Source organism: Meles meles, unplaced genomic scaffold (assembly GCF_922984935.1).
Source record: "Meles meles unplaced genomic scaffold, mMelMel3.1 paternal haplotype, whole genome shotgun sequence".
Taxonomy (NCBI): Eukaryota; Metazoa; Chordata; class Mammalia; order Carnivora; family Mustelidae; genus Meles; species Meles meles.
The window spans coordinates 1-21,164 of record NW_025721485.1 but is presented as its reverse complement, the minus strand read 5'-3'; the positions used below and the strand labels follow the sequence as shown (position 1 = coordinate 21,164).

Below are 21,164 nucleotides of genomic sequence, written 5' to 3'. Positions count from 1 at the left end.
TCTGGGATTCAAAGTTTGGGGGCTAAGTAACATGTCATCCCAGCACGCATATCCTGTAAGTGTCAAAATCAGTTACATCATGAGCACTGATCTATGAAGGACTGCAATCATACTCTTTGGGTAAGAAAATAGGGCAAATTCAGTTACAAAAACTTTGCAGTCACAGCATTCTGAAGTGGATAAAGGAGAGCTAGAAACGGGCAGAAGCTCACCCTGTTTATAGTAAAGGTGGTTAAGTCATGTTGTGGAAAACAGGGCTTTAAGGGGGAAATGGGAAACTTTCAGAGGTGTCTTATTGAAAGGAGATGGATGTATGGACTCAGCTTTCACAGACTTCCATGTGGACTCCCCAAGAGACTGTTTCATTTCTGAGCCACAACGTGGAGCCCTGGAAGAAGGAGAAAAGTCAACAAGAGACAGTGTCTTGATGGAAACTGCACACTGGGACAATGTGAGGTGAGTGAGGGAAAGACAGGAGTTCAAGAAAGAGGGAAGTTAATTTAAAACCATCGCCCCAATTCATGCAGCCCCACATTTGACAATGGGCAATTCCACAACTTCTGTCAAATTTTCCACCATTTAAAATCTCTGACAATCTGACAGTTGTTTGATTTGGCAGGTTTTTGTTTGTTTGTTTGTTTGTTTGTTTTTTATTTTTATGCAGTGTCTGTCTCCATAAATGAGATATCTTGAATTATAAAAACCAAGGCTGTGCTTTACTTTAAAAAGAAAAGAAAAAAACAGTTAAACTGTAGGGGGGGCTTGAAAATATCATACCATTACAGATAAATCATAGAAGAGAGAAGAAAGACTAGTTCTAGAAATACCTGACAACATACAGTATGTTGTTTACATTAAAGATCCCTTTTTTGTTCATTTTAGTGTTTTTTTTTTTTTGATGCCTGCTGCATACTAGTTCAGAGCTACACAAGCTAGAGGTAGCAGGAATAGAAAAACATATCCTCTTCCTCCAGCCTAATATAATCATCCTAAATAATTATTCTGAGACATGCACACACATGTACTTCATACACTGCAATGCAAATGTGTGTGTGTGTGTGTGTGTGTGTGTGTGTGTGTGTTTTAATAATGAGAAACTGCCATGAAAAGAAAAATCAATAGTGCCAGGACAATCAATAATTTCTAAGAACAGTTGCTTACACACAGCCCCACAAAGGGCTATTGAACTCAGTTGGCAATACCAAAAGACAGCCACAAAGGTAATAGTGTTTATGTGGGCAAGGTTGTGTTTTCTTTCATTTATTCACCACACACATCCCATAAGCATCGACCAGGGACCATGCAAAGTGTTTTCTGTGGAGAAATTTAAACAAGGAAAGGACAGAGTCCTTAGTCATAAGTAATACTCAGTCTAGACGTTCAGTGGAGAAGCCTTCCCCATCACAACAAACACAACCTCTTCCAAGCTTTCTGAGAATAAAATTTGTAGAGGGGAAATCTCCAAGTGGGAGAGACTAGGAGCTCTTTGCAGGTGAGTACAATTATCGACCGCATGATTATTTTGCAAAACTAATTTGCTTAAGTGAGGAAGGGAAGTATCCTAATATTTACTGAATACCTATTATGCAAAAGGCACAACCTCAACATTTTTCTAATTCAATACTCACAATAACCCTGAGAAGCAAGTATCATGACCCCATTTTATAGAGAGAGATAAGCAGAGGCTCAGAGTCATAAAAGTGGTAATAAGAGTTGTGGTGTTAATAGCAGCTGATAAACCATGTATTTTTCCTGCCTAACTGTACCTCAAGCACTCTACAGGTATTAACCACTTAATGCCTCCAACAGATCCAACAATTCTGAGACAAGGAGCTTGAAGCTGAGTAGTCTAAGTTGTAGAGGTACAAGCTGGGTCTTGAACCCAAGCAACCTAACTCCAGAGACTAGATCCTTAATCACAATGGCTTGAACTTGGTAAAATCTACAAATGACATTCAGACAACTCTGGGCCAAATTATTACAGATTGAAAACATGTGATTTCCTTTTCTCTTTCATTTGCCTTGGTGAAAAGGAAGGAAAGGAAAGAAAAGTAATTGATAATAATGCCCTAGAAAAGAGGTCTCCAGTCAGAGGTGATTTTTCCCAGCAGGGAACATTTGGCAATGTCTGCAGACATTTTTGTTTGTCACAGCTGGGAGGGAGTACTATTGGCATCTAGTGGGAGAGTCTAGAGATGTTGCTGAATGCACTGCAGTGCACAGGATAGCCTCTTATAGCAAACAATTATCCATAGGAAAATGCTGGTTGTGCCAAGTCTGAGGAAGCTTGCTGTAGAACAGTTAGGAGGATTTGGGATCTGGCCTGGAAGTTCAAAAATTTGTTGACCAAGGGTCATACTATGTATGGATAAAATTGGGGTGATGGGTGAGGTTTCCTCCAGCTGTAAAATCTAGTGGTTATGAGACTTTTGAGACACCAAACAATACAAGCTGTGTCTGCAAGATGACAAAACAGGGAAAACATGAGACAATTCTCTTCAGGGCAATGTTTTCAAATGCACCCAGAGTCTCGTTTTATGTCATGTTATGGTGAAGTGAACAGATCAGGAGATGATTGCCATTAAAAAGGTAATTTTCTACAGTTCCCAAGAGGAGGGGGCATGCAGGGCCCCAGAGGGAAGGAAGCATCAGGGTTGGTCAGGAGGCAGAATAAATGAGGAGAAAACATACACAAAAGCTTTTACATAATTTTTATGGGTAAGGCACAGATGAGCAGGTTTAGGATTTGATAGTTATAATAATTTGGGTGGGCTTTGAGTCACAGGTGTTGTCTCTAGTTGTCTGGAACCTGTCCCTAGGATGATTATGGCAGAGGGATATTGTTCCAGACTGATAAAGGGAGGCAGAAGAGGGTATGTGCTCAAGATTGATTCATTTTCACACCAAAGACATTATCCGCTGCAAGTTGTTCACCATCTTTATGAATTAGCACCCTTAAGAGGAACAGTCCCTTCCCAGGGACTGAAAGACCTCAAGATGTCAAAGCATCATAAGATACAGAAAATAGATGTGGTATTTCACATCTTCACTAAAATCTCGTCTTGAATGTTTCAGTTTAACAGCATTAACTTCTTGTGCTCAGCTTGAGAGAGAAGCTTTGGGATGGGCCCTGCTATACTCTGAACACATTTGATTCATCACTAAGGAATCTGTATAACCTGGCATGAGCATCCTGAAATTGGTGAAGTTTAAGGTGATAGATAAGATGGGTCCCTTGGCATAGCAAGAAATGCCAGGATGAGCATTGAGGAAAACCTTTTCCTAGCATAGCTACCTGAGACGTATTTGCGGGACCTAGGCAAGCACTGGATTCTAAGCTCCTTCAGAAGCTATGGGCAGTGGATCAACTCAGACCATATGTCAGACTAGCCTGGGAGTCTTAAGAAACATGGGTGCTCAAGGCCCACTCTTGTGATATGCATTTCCAGTTTCCCCAAAGCTAATTTCCTATTAATTAATAGGAATTTAATAGGAATTAATAGAAATTTCCTATTAATTAATAGGAAATTAGTTTCGGGGAAACTGGAAATGCAGATCATCCATAGATTGCATGACTCTGCTGGCGAATCTGAAGGACATGCAGATTAGGGCCACAGCCTGTCACATCCTGACATGCGGTAACTCTACAACACTTACATACCCCTCTAGGCCTGTCCCAGTGACCTAACGGTGTCAACCAACTCCAACATTCTCTCATATTCTCAACTCATTCGGGAACATGGGGAAATTAATTTTATTTATCTTCATTCTCTCCATCTAAGTCATTTGGTATCTCAAGCCCAATTGAGATTGACGTTTCAATTGATGTTTCAATTGAAACAGGAGCTAGAATTCAAAACATTCCCTAGGATTTGGGATCCTAGAACCAAGGAAGCCAGCAGGCCACAAAATCTGGGAATTTGCCTGGTGGGCAGATCTCTGCTGGCTCTCTTGCAGTGGTGTATTTGGTCTGAGCTCGTCCCCTCATCCATACTTTCTTAAAACTGCCTTTGGGTGACTTCTTTCTCATCATAGCTTAATTTGACATCCATTGAAATTGACTTGACCCCAACAAAAGTAATTTGAAAAAGGGGAACTTTAAGGAAGTTTCTTCCAGGGGTAACTACCGAAACTGGCTCACGTACTCATATTATGAAGTTCATAGGTAATGCTCACAAAGAGGCCTATTCTCTATCAAACCAGTTCATAAGGGATCTTCTTACTAAGGTAAGAGACTGTTATAGCAAATCCATTGAAATGAGGTCATAGCATGAGGATAAGGACAACATATTGCCAAAAATCTTCCTAAGAGCAGTTACTGCATCTGAGCACAAAGGGCATGTTTAGGACGCCTGGGGGTCAAGACGACAAGGTCAAGATGGCACTGCACAGCCATGCTAACTGATAAAATGTACCCTGTCAGCCACCATCACAGGCTCTCAGCTGTTTCTAAGAAAAATTCATTACATGGATCCTCACGTATCTACAATGAGAATTTTGAACCACAATACTCACATATTTGTGGATCTAGTGCTTAGACTTGGCATGAAAGTGTTTGTTTTTGAAAATTTGTCCTGTGTGCATATTTACTTGTTTATTTAATTATTGGAAACACTGCTAAGCGTGTGTATTCCACAAAACATGGGGTGTTCTAATGTGCTGTGGTTCTTTTTCTAGCTTTTTAAGATGGAAACTTTAATCATTGGTTTTCAGTCTTTCCTCCTTTTTTAACACAGGTATTTGGTGTTAGAAGTTCCCTTCTGAGCATTGTTTTGGCTACATGCCAAGTCTTTTATAGTGGTTTTTCATCATGAAATAATGTCAAGCCTATAAAAATTTGCAAGAATATGAGGAAGAATTCCCACAACCCCTGTGCCAACTTTACTTAATTGTTGCCCTTTGCTGTTTTCATCCATCACCCTTCTCTAACTCAGAATGGATGCTTCTGAGCCATTGGTGATTTTGTTTCCTTCCTCCCCACAGTGAGTCTTGGCAGGAGGCAGGCAGAAGGCCCTGGAACCACTCCTCCACCATCGGCTTTGTCCTCACGAGCCTTTTTAATGAGAGTCCGATTCACCTGTTCCTATTCAGCATGGTTGTGATAATCTACACACTAGCCATGGCTGGCAACGCTGCCATGGTCTTCCTGATCTGGGCTGATGCCCAGCTCCACACGCCCATGTATTTCCTCCTCAGCCAGCTGTCATTCCTGGACATCTTCTTCACCTCAGTCACCGTCCCCAAGATGATAGCAGGCTTCCTCTTTGGCTGGACTAGCATCTCATTTGTGGGCTGTGGAGCACAAATGTTTTTCTTCATGTTCCTTGGGGCTGCTGAGTGCCTCCTGCTGGCCCTCATGGCCTATGACCGCTACGTGGCCATCTGCAACCCACTGCGCTACCCATCACTCATGAGTCACCAGACCTGTCTGCTCATGGTGGCCGCCTCCTGGGTGGGAGGGTCCCTCAATGCCTCTATCCAGACAGCAATGACCCTGCAGTTCCCCTATTGTGGCTCAAGGAGGATTGCACACTTTTTCTGTGAGGTACCTTCACTGCTGAGGCTGGCCTGTGCTGACACAGCTGCCTATGAGCGAGTCCTCTTTGTGACAGGTGTGGTGGTCCTTCTGGTGCCCATTGCCTTCATCACCACCTCCTATGCCCTCATTCTGGCAGCAGTGCTTAGGATGCATTCCGTGGAGGGGCGTCAGAAGGCCCTAGCCACCTGCTCCTCCCACTTAACAGTTGTCAACCTCTTCTATGGGCCCCTCGTGTATACCTATATGTTACCCGCATCTTACCACTCTCCTGGCCAGGATGATGTAGTGTCCGTCTTTTATACAGTCCTCACACCCATGCTGAACCCTGTCATCTACAGTCTCAGGAACAAGGAAGTGACAGGAGCAATGAAGAAGGTGATAGGGAAGTGTGGGGTGGGTGGGACTGCTTAAGACTGAGGAGAGGGAGTCCTCTCCTTTAGGATGTCACTGTGGCTCCAGGAGTCCATTCTAGGATTTCCTTCTGAGATGAGTAGTCAAGAGTCCCAAATCTACATGAAGGCAAGTGAGAGAGGCTGCCCCTCATTCCCTTACAGCTGCTGCCCTCCTCTTCGGAGAGTTGTCCAGACTGTCAGTGTCCACTTCTCACTCCTATCCCCCACCTCAACAAACTCCAATCTGGCTTCTGTTCCAGCCATCCCTTGCTCAAAGTAGCAATCCCTCATGATCTCTGTGTCACTGAATGTCCAAAGGCATCTCTTCTCTCCAAAATATCCCCAAAGTCCTTCATCTTCAGCTCTTTTCCCAGACTTCTCCTTCATCCATCTCCTCCAGCTACGCCAGCCCTCTTGCTGTTGATCAGAATATCTAAGCACAATTCTAGCTTGTGGTTCTTCAACACAGGTTTCCTGATGCCTGGGTGCTTTCCTCCACATTTTTGCATGGCTTTCTCCTGCACTACATTTAGAAACTTTCAAATGTGATTATATCAGAGATGCCTGCAATTGGCCACCCTGTCCAAAATATATCCTCACCCCATTTCACCATTTCTTTCTAAATCAGTTTGCATACTCCTGTTTCTTTTTACTCTTAGAATGTACAATTCAAGGGATTTGTGGCTTTAACTTTTAGTATTGTGCCCTCATCAATAAATATTTATTGAATGAATGAACAATCCCAAAGAACATTTCTTACCTAATCCCAACAGCACTGGCACTGTTATTAGTTCCTCCTTGAAAATCTTTCTTCCTTTGGTACTGACACCACATTTCTGGTTTTTCTCCTACTCTGGCTCACTCTTTCACATTAAGTGATAACCTGGTGCTAGACCCTTCTTTTCTCAGTCTACAGTCTCTCAAGTCTCTCTCATTCACAGTCATTGTATCAAGTTACTACCTAACACCAAAGTCTGTCATACATATTATAGGCCATGACATGTCTCCTCCAAGCTCTTCACCACTCAACTCCACCTCAAAACCTACACTGGATGTTAGTCTCAAATTCATCATGTAAACAAACAAAGTCATGATATCCCCTTCAGGGCTGCTAACTAAATGAACACTTCACCAGGTCATCCGGTTTCTGTCACCACCCACATCTAATCTCTCACTAAATGCTGTCCATTTGAACATCACTGCTTATGGATTCCATGAGATGCAATCCTTGGGCATGCAACTACTACCATTATATTCCAAAGATACAGTCATTCTTTACTTGAATGATGCAGGAATTTCCAAACAGAGGTCCCTGCCTTCTTTCTCACCCTACCCCACGTGAACAACCACAGCTTGTTTTTCCAGGATGTGTCTCTAAACACAAATCTAATCTCATGCCACCAACTCTACCTCCTAACCTCCCCTGAAATCCCTGTAGCAATCCTTATCATAAGAATTGTTGTTACATAGAAGAGATAGTTTTAAACCTAAACAATCAGCAACCCCTCAAGGAGACCCAAGAAGTACTGAGATAGATTTCAGTAGGGGTTCTAGAGCCACTTGGAGATTTTAGGAAACTCCAAATATTTTACATGTATGACTTCCCTCTAGCAAGGAAGCATTACCTTCTCTGCTGCTGGGAGGTTCTGGGTAGACTTTCATAAAGACTCTACTATAGAGAAGAGGACTTTTTAGGTAGGGAACTCTCAGAAGGGTTTTTTTTTTTCTCTGTCTCTGGAAGCAGGGATATGTCAAATATTACTTACAGTGATAGGATGCTAAAAAGGATTGTGAAGAATTTTTCCAAGACATACAAGATTAGCCTTTTACAGTGGTGATGAAGAGATGTAGGCCATTCTCACATTTGGAGCACATCACAGAATCATCCATCCCAGCCCTGAGGACACTATTGTTGTTCTTTAATCATTCCCTTACTGTGTGTGTGTGTGTGTGTGTGTGTGTGTGTGTATCTGTGTGTGTGTCTGTGTGTGAGATTCTTTGGCTCATAAGTTCTAGAAATGATCAAATTTTATTTTTCACTCATCTTAAATATTCAGCTGGCTTGTGGTTAGCATCTATGTCCCATGTCAAAGATCAGTGTTTTTCAAACTTTTTTGAACTGATCCACAGTAAATACACTTTACCTTACAACCCAGGACACTCATATGAGTTGGTTTGTGTTTCAGTTATATATATGTTTCTATCTTGCTGCCCAGGACTACTCTTCAACCATAACTTCTCCTATTCCCTGTCATAAACTGTTCTTTTTGAGGCTCTAACTATTGGCTGTTCACCTTCTGCATGCCCTTGTCAATATCAGCTATTGACCTAATTTACTGAGGGTTATAGTACCTGCTTACAGTCTTTCTTCCCATCCAAATTCCTACAGTGATTCTGGATATATGATTTAGGATCCTTATGAGTGCTCCACTAAAAACCCCAGTCTCAAATGATTTTTATAATCACTTCAGCCATTGCCTTCCATGATCATACTAAAGATTATGCCATTACCAAGAATTATTTCCTTCTCAAATCTTTCCCTCAGAGACCTCAAATAAAACCAGTAGAAGTATCCATTTTCTTAAGTAGATTTGTGTACAGTATGTTCAAATACTGTACTTTTTTAAAGAAATGGTGTTTTTAGGACCTTTCTCCCTCCTCGCTACCATAAATCCCTGCTTACTTCATATCTATCTCTACCTACTCCAGTTAGGCCCATATCCCATTTTTTCTGAGTTATCTAGGTACTACCAAAAACAACTGTGCTCTGTGCTATTTAAGTTATACTTATTAAAAAACAAAACAACAACAACAACAACAACAAAACAACCCTGGACCTAACTGTGCTAACTTCCTCCCAGCTACATCTGATTGCTAAACTCCACTAGAGAAAAGCTATGCAGCCTTCTAGCCAAGGCTAGAACATTTAAATACTATGGCATAAACTTTCAAGTGTGAGGTTAACATTCCTTCACAGACCTTCTAGATTTTCCTAGTAAGCTTTCTCTCCCATTCTCAAAAGCCCAAATCTCCAACCCCACCATTTCCCAGTTCCTGTTAGATGTGTAGAATTCTGAGTTGGACCTAAGATTCTTGCATCCTGGTATATACAAACTGCATAATACCCTCCCTATGAGGGTGGACAGGGACTGTGAGTTTGATGAGATTGTCAACACCTTAATTAGGTTTTAAGAAAGGTGATTAGATAGTCGCTCCCATGATCACCTGATGTACATGATTCCATCATAGCAGGCTAGAGAGATTGTCCTGAGGCTCTGAAGAAGTCATTGGCATGTTTAAGAGTCCCAAATAGCTAGGACATAAGTGACTTCCAAGAACTAAGAGTAACTCCCAGCCACCAGGCAGCCAAAAAACAGGGACCCCAGTCCTAGCAAGAAACCAAATTCTGCCAACAACCTGAGTTAGCTTGGCAGAGGACCCCAAACCTCAGAGGAGACAGCAACTGTGTCAATACCTTGACTTCACTCCAGCTAGCCAGTGCTGGACTCTTGCTTACAGAAACTCTGAGATAATAAATGTTTAAGGCCACTAAATTTGTAATGATTTCTAAACAGCAATAGAAAACCAGTAGAAAAGACTTAACTTTTACTTTATAGGAATATAAACCAGCAAAAGGAACATTTTCCTTTTTTTAGAAATATATTTTTAACTTATTTACACTTACTTTCAACTTTCACTTTTCTCCTCTGTCCCCATATCCTATTAAAATAAGAGGTATGCTTCTCATACTCCTTATAAGGCTTTTTCAGACAAGTATTTAAATATGGCCCCATCTCTCTTCATTTAACACAAACTCCTTCAATTCCACTTTTCCATCCAGTTTCTTCCCTTTTCCTTTTCTTTTTTTTTTTTTAATATTTATTTATTTGACCAAGAGAGATCACGAGTAAGCAGAGAGGCAGGCAGAGAGAGAGGAGGAAGCAGGCTCCCCGCTGAGCAGAGAGCCTGATGTGGAGCTCGATCCCAGGACCCTGAGATCATGACCTGAGCTGAAGGCAGAGGCTTAACCCACTGAGACACCCAGGTGCCCCCCCTTTTCCTTTTCTTTAATATGCAGTCAAGATTTCTAAAGTTGGGGCAGTCTAGAGTCCACATCTTCGCATTATGGGATATATGTATATAAAATTGTAGCATATGTTTGGCACACTGAGATAAACATGTGAGACTGCTTACAGGTAGACATGACTTGTTTAAGTGCACCACACACCCCAAAGCTGTGGTTCTCAATGTGTGTTCCCAGGACCAGAAACATCAGCATTACCTGGAAACTTCTTAAAAATGCAAAATCTGGGGTCCCATCTCAGAACTATTGAATAAAACTCTGGAATCAGGGCTAACAGTCTATGTTCAACAACCCTTCAAGTGATTCTGATTTACATCTAAGTTTTATTCTGAATAAATTCAGAGTTGGGGCATTGGTGGGGGTTTGGAGGGGAATGTTTGGTATCTCCCCTTACCTGTAACCCCCTTTTAGTACACTGGTAGAGAAGCCCTACTTTATATATGTTAACAACCTCTACTTTCTCAATTAACTTTGAATTCTTTTTTTTTTTTGACAGACTACTTTTTAAAGATTTATTTATTTATTTTAGAGAGAAAGAGAGAGAAAGCAGGGGGAGGGGACAGTTAACTTTGAATTCTTAACACATGATGATTTAATTTTGGCAGCACCAGACCACTGAAATTATTATTGCTGTAAATCTAATAATTATCAGACCAAAGGGATGCAAATTCATTCCAAATTGGGCAAATTTTAGGTATCCATGTTTGTTAAATGAGATTAACATATTCTATTCAGCTCCTAAGAGTTTTGGGATAGATTGGGGAAAAAAGGGGAGGGGGGGGTTAGGGACTTGAATTTGTGATGGGCTTTATCTACCAAGGACAGAGTCTCCTTTTTCCTTATGTGCCATGTTGCCTGACTTACCAGTAGAGATGTTCACTAATCCTTCTTGGTCCTCTTTTGAAAGAATAAATATCCTCAGATGTGCATGTAGTACATGTTACCTATAATATGATAGATGTCATAGTTCTTGAACTGAATGTAGGTAAGGATATTTAAATATCAAATGACTTGTGATTAGAAAGTGTCCAGCAGGAAAGGATGAATACCCAACTTTTGTAGCAACATGGATGGGACTGGAAGAGATTATGCTGAGTGAAATAAGTCAAGCAGAGAGAGTCAAGCATCATATGGTTTCACTTATTTGTGGAGCATAACAAAGAACATGGAGGACATGGGGAGATGGAAAGGAGAAGGGAGTTAAGGGAAATTGGAAGGGGAGATGAACCATGAGAGACTATGGACTCTGAAAAAGAACCTGAGGATTTTGAAGCGGCAGGGGGTGGGAGGTTGGGGAACCAGGTGGTTGGTAATAGAGAGGGCCCATATTGCAAGGAGCACTGGGTGGGGTGCAGAAACAATGAATACTGTTGCACTGAAAATAAATAAATAAATAAATAAATAAATAAATAAATAAATAAAGTGTCCAGCAAGGGCTCCTAGGAAGCTTAGTCATTTAAACTTCCAACTCTTGGTTTCAACTCAAGTCATGATCTCAAGATCACAAGATCGAGCCACTCATCCACCTCAGCACAGTGTTAAGTGTGGAGCCTGCCTGGGATTCTCTCTCTCCCTCTCTCTCTCTGTCCCTTCCCACTAGGCTTGCATGTACACACATGTATTTGTGTGCTCTCAAAAGAGAAAGCGAGAAAGAGAGCAAGACAAGGCAAGAGAAGGAAGAAAGACTCCAGCAAAAGTGTGCTCAGAGGAGCATTTCAGGGAGAACATGACAAAACATTGGAAATCTGCTTTGACACCTACAGACAAAGATCACCAGGAACGCATTCATAGCCAATAAGGCTTATTTATTACTTTCCGCGACAAGGAAAACAGTCACCATAAAGGACCATGGGAAGTCTCAAAAATGATGGATTAAGGATGAAGTATTAATAGAGTTATTAATAGGAGTTAGTCATAGGACAGTACTGGCCAAAATTGATCAGAGTTTGGAAAACAGAAAATTGCTGAAACAGTTAGTCATATCTTTAAAATACCTGTGTATAGTTACTGTTAAATCTGTTTGCGTTATCTTGAAATATATGGATTTGAACTAAGTGGTGTTAAAAGACCTTGAGCTTGGATACACTATCTGTTTTGCAAGTCAGAATGCAGTCCATTTTCAAAAACTGTGTTTCTGCTTCAAGTGGTTTCCCCTAATAACCTGATAGAGGGGAAGTTTTCCACTTTATTACCTGTGTATTAGAGAACTGTGCCCAGAGTACCAGCTACCACCTGGTGGATTATCTGAGTTAAACCCAGACCTATGAAAAGTGTGAGGTATGGAGATCCAAGACACTAAAATTCAATTTAGAGTTCATCTCAGATTTGTTGGGGTATTAGGAATAGAAGTTAGGATGGCAGGGGCACCTGGGTGGCTCAGTGGGTTAAGCCGCTGCCTTCGGCTCAGGTCATGATCTCAGGGTCCTGGGATCGAGCCCCACATCTGGCTCTCCACTCAGCAGGGAGCCTGCTTCCCCCTCTCTCTCTGCCTGCCTCTCTGCCTACTTGTGATCTCTCTCTCTGTCAAATAAATAAATAAAATCTTAAAAAAAAAAAGAAGTTAGGATGGCAGAGTCAAGAGAAGACACAACCAATGGGACAAGTAGAGCCAGTCATCATACTCTTCAACCATAGTCAATGTAATGCTCAGATACCAAGTTGCAATGAGGCAGTCCCTTGTCTCTTGAAGTGAGGGTGAATCTAGCAGGCTCCTACTGGAGTTGAATTCTGGACTGGCAATGACTGTCCTGCACCCACATTACCCTATGTGGGACCTGTCAATCTCAATAAATCATTTAATTCCAATCTTACTAGGTAGACTCACCTGAAATGTTTGTATTTCCTCTCTTCATTTATTACATAGAATTTCTACTCACAAAATGCTAATCTAGAGAGACTCTTTTCAATAGAGTAGCTATTTGCCACATTTGACTATCACTTCTGAGGACCTGAATTTTTATTTTATTTTAATTACTTTAAATTTAAAAACTAACACTTTACTTAGTAGTTGGAAAAATTTCTAGTATGTTTGAAGCAACTTCGGTATCTGAGTCTCTCTTTCAACTATAAATTTTATGTAATTTTTAAAAATATTCATTTATTTATTTGAGAGAGAGAGAGCAAGCATGTGAGTGGGGAAAGGGGCAGAAGTAGAGGGAGAGAGAGAGAGAGAGATCCAGCAGACCCCCCACTGAGTGTGGGGCCCGATGTAGGACTCAGTCTCACTACCCTGAGATCATGACCTGAGCAAGAGTTGGACACTTAACCTACTGAGCCACTTAGGTGCCCCCAACTATAAATTTTATAAGATCAAAATACAGATTAAGGGTTTACCCTGAAAATTAAATGTTCCCTTGAAAATTGAAATGTTCTCTAAATGTAAAATACTCCCTTTTGAAGACTTTTTTTGAAGCACAAAAAGAAAGAAAATGTAAACTATTTCATTAATATTTTCTATTTGATTACATGTTGGAATAATATTTGAGATATATAGAGTTAAATAAAATACATTATTAAAGTTAATTTCATTTGTTTCTTTTTACTTAGTGAAGCTACTAGAAAATTTTAAAATACAAATGTGGCTCACATTGCAATTCTATCAGACAGTGCTTGTCTAGATTACCAAAAGTCTGATGAGATATTTACCTCAGACATTTTACATTTTCTCCCTTGTAAGGTGGTATGCTACCTCTTCACTTAACATTTTATGTACCGTCACTCTTAAAATTTTTTGAAAACAAGGTTAAAAGCTCTCTTTGCTTACTAGAGAGAAGAAACCAGGAATCCACGTGCTCAAACATACTCTGTTGGCAACAGGAGTGAGAATGTTGAAGAGACCTGGAGTAGGAATTAGAGCATTAGTAATGGCAAGTCCTGTTCAGGGACAGTTGTCTGGGAGTTAGAAGGTTTATTGTGTGATGTGTAAGAGTCAAATGCAGGCAAAAGACATAGTAGAGCAACTAAATATTATAGCTCCAAGTCTTGGACTATTTAAGTTTAAATTTATTTAAAATTAAATTTTCCATTTCCCAATCTAACCACATTCCGAGTGTGCAATTACTTCAAGAAACAAGTGGGTAACTTATATGATTTTCCTAGGGCTGCTGTAACAAAGTGACCACAGATGGAATCACTTAAAACAACAAAAATGTACTCTCATAGTTCTGGGGGCCAGAAGTTTGAAATCAGATGTTGGCAGGGTTACATTCACTCTTAGGCTTTAGGGAGAATGTATTCCTTGCCTCTTCCAGCTTCTAGTGGCTGTCAGTATTTCTTGACTTCTGGCTCTATGGTCTCAAATCCTCCTCCTCTTTTCTGTGTCTTCTCCTCTGTCTCAAAACTGTCCCTGTTTCTCTCATAAAGATACATGTAATTGCATTTAGGACCCACCTATATAATCTAGGCTACATTCATCTTTGAGATCTTTAACTTATCACATCTTTTGCCGTATTAAGTAGTATTCACAGATTCTATGGATTTGGATGTGGACATATCTTTGGGGCCACAATTTAACCCATCAGAATATGTATTGGCACAAATATATGCCATTTTCATCATTGAAGAAATATGTTTGTACAAGGGTGTAGAGGAAAGTTATGAAACAAGAGTCAAAACACTTGATGAATGGTCAGAAATAACCCAGGAGCTGGTGAATCTGTCACAAAGAATGAAGGCAGTTGAGGCAAATGTCAAAGAAGACCAGGTTTTTTCATTGCAGCAAAATAAACAAACAAACACATAACAAAATTGTCCATCTTAATCATTTTTAAGTTTTTGATATAGTCTTGTTAACTATATGCACATCATTATGCAACAGATACCCAGAACATTTTTATCTTTCAAAATTGAAACTCTATACCTATAACTCTTCCCACCCTCCCTCCTAGTCCCTGGCAGTCACCATTCTATCTTGTTCCTAAAAATCTGACCACTTCAAATACTTCATTCATATCAAGTTGTATTTGTCTTTTTGTGAGTGGTTAACTTCACTTAGCATAATGTCCTCAGAGTTATGCATGTTGTTGCTTATAACAGGCTATCTTTCTTTTTTAAAGCTGAATAATACTCCGTTGTGTATATATACCAAATTTTGCCTATTCATTCATTCTTTATCAGGCATTTAGTTTGCTTCCCCAAAAACCCAGTTTGTTGTTGTTGTTGTTGTTTAGCTAAAATGCGATTTTATATTTGTTAATTAACATATAATGTATTATTAGCCCCAGGGGTACAGGTCTGTGAATCCTGTGAATCATCAGGCTTACACACTTCATAGCACTCACCATATCACATACCCTCCCCAGTGTCCATAACCCAACCACCCTCTCCCTACCCCTCACCCCGGACCCCTGTTTGTTTCCTGAGATTAAGAGTCTCTAATGGCTTGTCTCCCTCTTGATCGCATCTTGTTTCATTTATTCTTTTCCTATCCCCCAACCCCCCCCCACTTTGCCTCTCAACTTCCTCATATCAGGGAGATCATATGATAATCATCTTTCTCTGACTGACTTATTTCGATCAGCCTAATACCCTCTAGTTCCATCCATGTCGCCGCAAATGGCAAAATTTTATTTCTTTTGATGGCGAAAAGCAGGGTTTTTATAGGTCCTGCAAAAGCAAGGTCTGGAAACACCTATGGGAAGACAGGAAGAATTCTAAAATTCTTTCCCTCAAAGACAGAAGGCAGCCTTCATTTAGTGAACACCTGCCGACAGTGCACTCCTGTCCTAGAGAGCGACACAGGGACTGGGCGTACAGTGACTGACTCATGCATGTGCGCGAGATCCCCGACCCTTGGAGCGCTCAGGGCAGGGTTTCTGTCAAGGAGGTGAGGCGCGTGTTAGAAAACGCTCTAAGGTGCCCAGTCACTGTAAACATACTGTCCTCCTGGGGCAGAGAGTGGCAGGACAGGACAGAGATTGAAACATTTAGGTACCTTCTTCTCAGAGGTTTCTAGAGTAGGTAGGGAAGGGCATCAGTCAGGGCAAGACATATATAAAGGGGTCGGGTAGGGTGGGTGAACGGCAGGTGAACCGCACAGAACCACTCTCCAAACGAAGGAAACAGCCCACCAGGCTTTTTCCTGTCACGTGGGCTGTGCGGCACCAGAATCTCATTGGCCAGGACTCTAAGAGGGCGGGAAGAACAGGAGGGACCGGCGGGGATGGGCCAACCAGGAAGCGGAAGTCCTGCTCCTGGGCTTGCCGAGTGCCCTGCGGTTCAAGGCGGGAAGAGCTCTGTCCCGGATTTCCGCTGCAGGGGGTGAGTGGGCCTTGGGTGCCGGCCAGACTGGCCACACCGCGGGCCTGCGTTCTGTGGAGAGTAGTCGGCTGCCTGGAATCTGCCTCAGCCTTGCAAGCAGACGCCATTTCCGCGTCGCAGGTGCTTCCAAAGCCGGATCGTGAGGCAGCCCACCTGGCTCGAGGGGGCGGGAAGGGTTCCCGAGCGGTAGAAGGCCCCTTGGCTGAGGGGAGCCCGGGTGGCCTGGCTTTGCTTTCCGCGGGCCCTGACTGACTGGCTCTTGGTTTTCACAGAGAGCGCGCCGCGACCTCTGCCATGAGCGCGGCAGCTCCAAGTGGTCTCTTCCTGGCCTGCAGCCTGGCTTTCGCCCCAGTGTTGACAGGTGAGAGGAAGGGCTGGGCCCCTACTCCCGCGCGGATCACCCCCGTATCCCGCATTCCTGCTTGCCTTCCCGCCTTGCTCCAGAGCCCTGCTCCTTTTGGGGGCAGGGAGGGGACGAAACGCGCTGTCGGAAAATGTGACTCATGGGCCCTGGCGGGGTGTGTGTGAACGCCTTGCCCCTCCCCTGGCTGTTCCCCAGACGCGGGGATGTGGTGTGGATCACCTCAGGGGCCGGGTCATTCACTTCGTGTCACGGAATCTTCTTTAACCTCACCTGGCGATCGTCAGGGGATGCTGGGTGACCCTCCTCTCATCATCAGGATTGTCCGCAGGTCCAGGATTGTCCGCAGGTCCGGTGGCCGGAGGCTTTCCCTGCTCCCGCTCAGCCCTTTGTGCCTCCCCTTCTTCCCTCAGCCCCTTGCGTTCCCAGGTTTGTAGAATAGGAAGGGGGTGCAGCTGACCGGAAACAGAATCACAGCCCCTGCTTCCCCCTCCCGCCTACCCGCAGAGGTGGGCCGACCATCACCATAATAAGTTCTTACTTAGAAAAAAGGAGTTAGTTTAGAATGTTGGGTAAAGGGGCGCCTGGGTGGCTCAGTGGGTTAAAGCCTCTGCCTTGGGCTCAGGCCATGACCCCAGGGTCCTGGGATCGAGCCCCGCATCCGGGTTTCTGCTGAGTGGGGAGTCTGCTTACCCCCTACCCACCCCCCTCCACCCCACCCCCACTCTCCACCCCCCTGCTGACTGCTTCTCTGCCTACGTGTCATCTCTGTCAAATAAATAAAAATCTTGTCAAATAAAAAATCTGGGGGCCTGGGTGGCTCAGTTGTTAAGCCTCTGCCTTTGGCTCAGGTAGTGATCTCAGGATCACAGGATAGAACCCCGCATGGGATAGAACCCCGCATAGGGCTCTCTGCTCAGCGGGAAGCCGGCTTCCCCCTCTCTATGACTATTGCCTAAGAAAGGTCAGCATAATTGTAAATTTCAGGTCTTTCTCCATTGCTTTCCTCCTCTGCTTTCCGTACCTAATAAAAGATTTCAGAAAAATCCCTTGTACTGCGTGGAAGTTTATGGTGAGCTTTCCACCTGGAGTACTCCTTGTCTTTCCCCCAGTTCCTCTTCTCCTCATTCTGTATTTTCTCCTCCAGAGCTCAAAGCCAGTCTCACTGCGTTTTCCCACCCAAGCTCATTTTCAAGAAGAGAAGAGAAAATTGTCATTCCTCTCACGGTTAAGAACTGGGTGCTGTTAACCTGCCCGAGGTGCTCAGCATTTTAACAGAAACCAGAACGCAAGGCTTGGAACAAAACAAAAAAAAAAGCTTTTTACTGCTCAAGAGAGGACCTGAGTTTAGTTTTGGTTGAGAGAGGGTGGGGAGATTGGTCAGTCTGCCCAAGATAACACTGATAATTTGTTTCCAGTTCAGGTACCATTGCCCCAGGCCCCGACGGTTGGGGGTAGGCTTAAAGGCAACTTAAGGGAAGCAGAAGAAGTGATCTTCCCACACTTTACGGGGTGTCCACCTGTTTCCTCAAAAGTGCACTCCTTTACTCTTCTGGTCAGAGCTTGCCTTGTGGTTATGAGGTGTAGTTAGGTTTTCTTAAAAATTGTCTATAATAAACCTTCCCCCCTTATTGAGATATAATTGACATATATTGTCTGCATATGTGTGTGTGTGTGTGTGTGTGTGTGTATACATACATAGATATTTTTTAAGATTCCACATATCAATAAAAACATGCAGTATTTGTCTTCCTCTAGGGAAAAAAAAGTGTCTCATCCCCTTTAGGTTTTGGGGCTGGCCTAATAATTAAATTGATAAAAAACAGATTAACAGGAGAAAAACAAAAGTTTAGTAACATCCATACCTGGGAACCCAGAAACTAACTCTGAAATGACCAAACCCATCACCTTGAATACCCCTGTCCACCAAACACAAAATTGGGGGGAGGGGGGATGGGGTCAGTTATAGGAAGTTATCAGGAAAATCATGGTAAACAAGGATAAGGTTGTGATGCAGGTTTAAGTCATCTTATTCCTTGATAAGAATTTCTAGATATTTGGAATAGTCTCCTTCTTTCTGATAGCTGGGAGACACCCTAACAAATGGAAACTGCCCCTTATAATTTTATGTATTTCCCTGCTAAATGTCTTTTAAAAAAGAATAAATTCTACTTGATTTTTAGAGCTTCTCCTGTGTTTGCAGTTTCTTAAAAAATAATCAACCTAAAATATTATTTAAGCAGAAGACACTTTTTTTTTAAATAAACTGTATACCAATGTGACGCTTGAACTCATGACCCTGAGATCAAGAGTCGCATGCTCTACCACCTGGGCCAGCCAGGCAGGCATCCCAAAAGAGACATATTTGGGGGAGGCAAATTTTGCCCCCCCATACTGATTTACCTCATTTAGTGTAGTGGCTTCAAGGTCAATCCATGTAGTCATAGATGACAAGTTTTCCTTGTTGTTATTTTTCAATGACTGAGTAATATTCTGTGGTGTGTGTGTGTGTGTATCTTACAATTTATTTAGCTCTTCATGTGTTGATGGACACAAGTTATTTCCATGTCTTGGCTCTTATACAAATGTTGCTGTGAACATGGGGGTGCAGATAGCCTTTCAAGTTAGAATTTTGGTTTCCTTAGGATATGCATATATTCCCAGAAGTGAAATCGCTGGATTGTATTCTTGTGGCTTAGTGTTGGGGTTCAGAGCCCACAGCCAAGAAAGAATTCTTGAGACATCTTTTGTGCAAAAAAAGGTAGTTTTATTAAATAACAGGGACCCTTGGGCAGAAAAAGCTGGACTGGGGCTGTAAGAAATGGCTAATTATATACTTAGGGGTTGGGGGAGGTAAGGACAATGGGAGATGTCCAAAAGGACTTTCATATGCTAAAGAAGACTCTCAGGGTACTGGAGGCCTGCCTTTGCCAAGCTAATGTTTTTCCCTCTAGCTAGGAATTAATGTTAGTCAATTGAGAGTTCCTTAGAGGAAAGTTATGTTCTGCCTGTCTCAAGTATTTGTAAAAGGACTGCAGGTTATGAAAATTATTTATTTATGAAATTTAACTTTATCTACATTCCATTCTTTGTTTCCCACTTCTCTGTGGAGGGGCTCCAGGAAATTGAGTCTATGGGTCTGTAGAAGATAGGCTGTTGATAAGATTGCTTTTTTTCTTGTAAATCACTAAGACATTTGTAAACTGATACAGGCTCCTGCAGTTCAGGACTGTGATCTTTATCAGTTAACCATTTGTTTTTCCTTTTCCATAGTTTTAGGGTAGCCAGGAGTGCCTGGGGAATATCACACAGATCCCAGCCTAGAGTCGGTTTTGGCGGGGATGGGGGGAAGGGGTGTGGAGGGAGTTGTGGGGAGTCAGCTTGTCCTTAGTTTGTCCTTAGTTTGCCTTCTGCTCCTTCATCAGTATGGCAGTGTTAAAAAAAAAAAAAAAGACATTTTAAGATCTAATTGGTTTTATTAAGTGTTTCGTGAATTTGGCAGCATTCATTCCAGCAAGCAGTTGGGATCTTGGCTCAGCTGCAGAAAAAGAAAGATTTTTAAGGGTGGGGTAAATGCATTTTTAAAAAGGGGAATTATTAGCAAAGACTGTATTTAGGCAAGGTCCCCTTCCTAAGGGGGAAAGAAAGAGTCTCTTCAGGATTGCCTCCTAGTGTTGACCAGGAAATTATTTTGGCTAGCTATAGGTTATATTGCTGAAGGGTTGAAACTGTAGTTAGGTTAGGTGTTAAATCTTGCTTTAACATGCCTGTAGTTCATGATGAGGGAACAGAAGACAAACTGAGGACAAAGCATAAGCTGACCCCTGAAACTTTCCCCCACCCCCACTCCTGGGTGGGACCTTCCATTCCCAACTATCTTAATGCCTTGCTAGAGCAAAAAACAACCTTGAAAATGGCAAGGCCTCAGGTATTCAGTGTGTCTTCTTTAACATATGAAAATCCTTTTGAAACCTCCCTTTTCCTTACCTCCCCAACCTGAGTATATAATCAGCCATGACTCACAAACCCCTGCAGCAGCTCTTTCTGCCCACAGGTACTGTCCCCCTCCTTTAATAAACCACTTATTTGCACCAAAGCCTTCTCAAGAGTTCTTTCTTAGTCATGGACTCTGAACCTCACCTGTATCCCAGAACCCCATCAGTTTGGTTTTTTTGTTGTTGTTTTGGGGTTTGGGTTTTTGTTTGTTTGTTTGTTTTAAGTTCCTTCCTTTTGGGGTGCCTGAGTGCCTCAGTCATTAAGCATCTGCCTTCAGCTCAGGTCATGATCCCAGAGTCCTGGGGATCAGGCTCTGCATCAGGCTCTCTCCTTGGTGGGAGGCCTGCTTCTCCCTTTCCCACTCCCCCTGCTTGTGTTCCCTCTCTCACTGTATCTCTCTCTGTCAAGTAAATAAATGAAACCTTTTAAAAAAATAAAATTCCTTCATTTTGATCTCTGAGCTTAACTGAGATTTGTGATCAAAATTTATGGATTTAGTGCCACTCTTAGGTACCACTCTAGTCATCACAGTTT

General features: G+C 42.4%; 1 protein-coding gene across 1 annotated transcript; it reads left to right on the top strand.

Annotated features, from left to right (window-relative positions):
• The first annotated feature begins 313 nt into the window (after positions 1 to 313).
• Positions 314 to 5,950, top strand: LOC123936419 (olfactory receptor 2Z1-like). The gene is made up of 2 exons (XM_045996978.1): positions 314 to 456; positions 4,984 to 5,950. Exons 1-2 carry the CDS (start codon positions 314 to 316, stop codon positions 5,948 to 5,950), a joined length of 1,110 nt encoding a protein of 369 aa, XP_045852934.1.
• Positions 5,951 to 21,164: the final 15,214 nt, after the last annotated feature.

Excerpts from the sequence above, each read along its gene's own strand:
- LOC123936419 (XM_045996978.1), top strand. The coding sequence starts at position 314 with ATGGACTCAGCTTTCACAGACTTCCATGTGGACTCCCCAAGAGACTGT. Across the intron at positions 457-4,983 it reads GCACACTGGGACAATGTGAG|TGAGTCTTGGCAGGAGGCAG; the intron begins GTGAGTGAGGGA and ends TCCTCCCCACAG.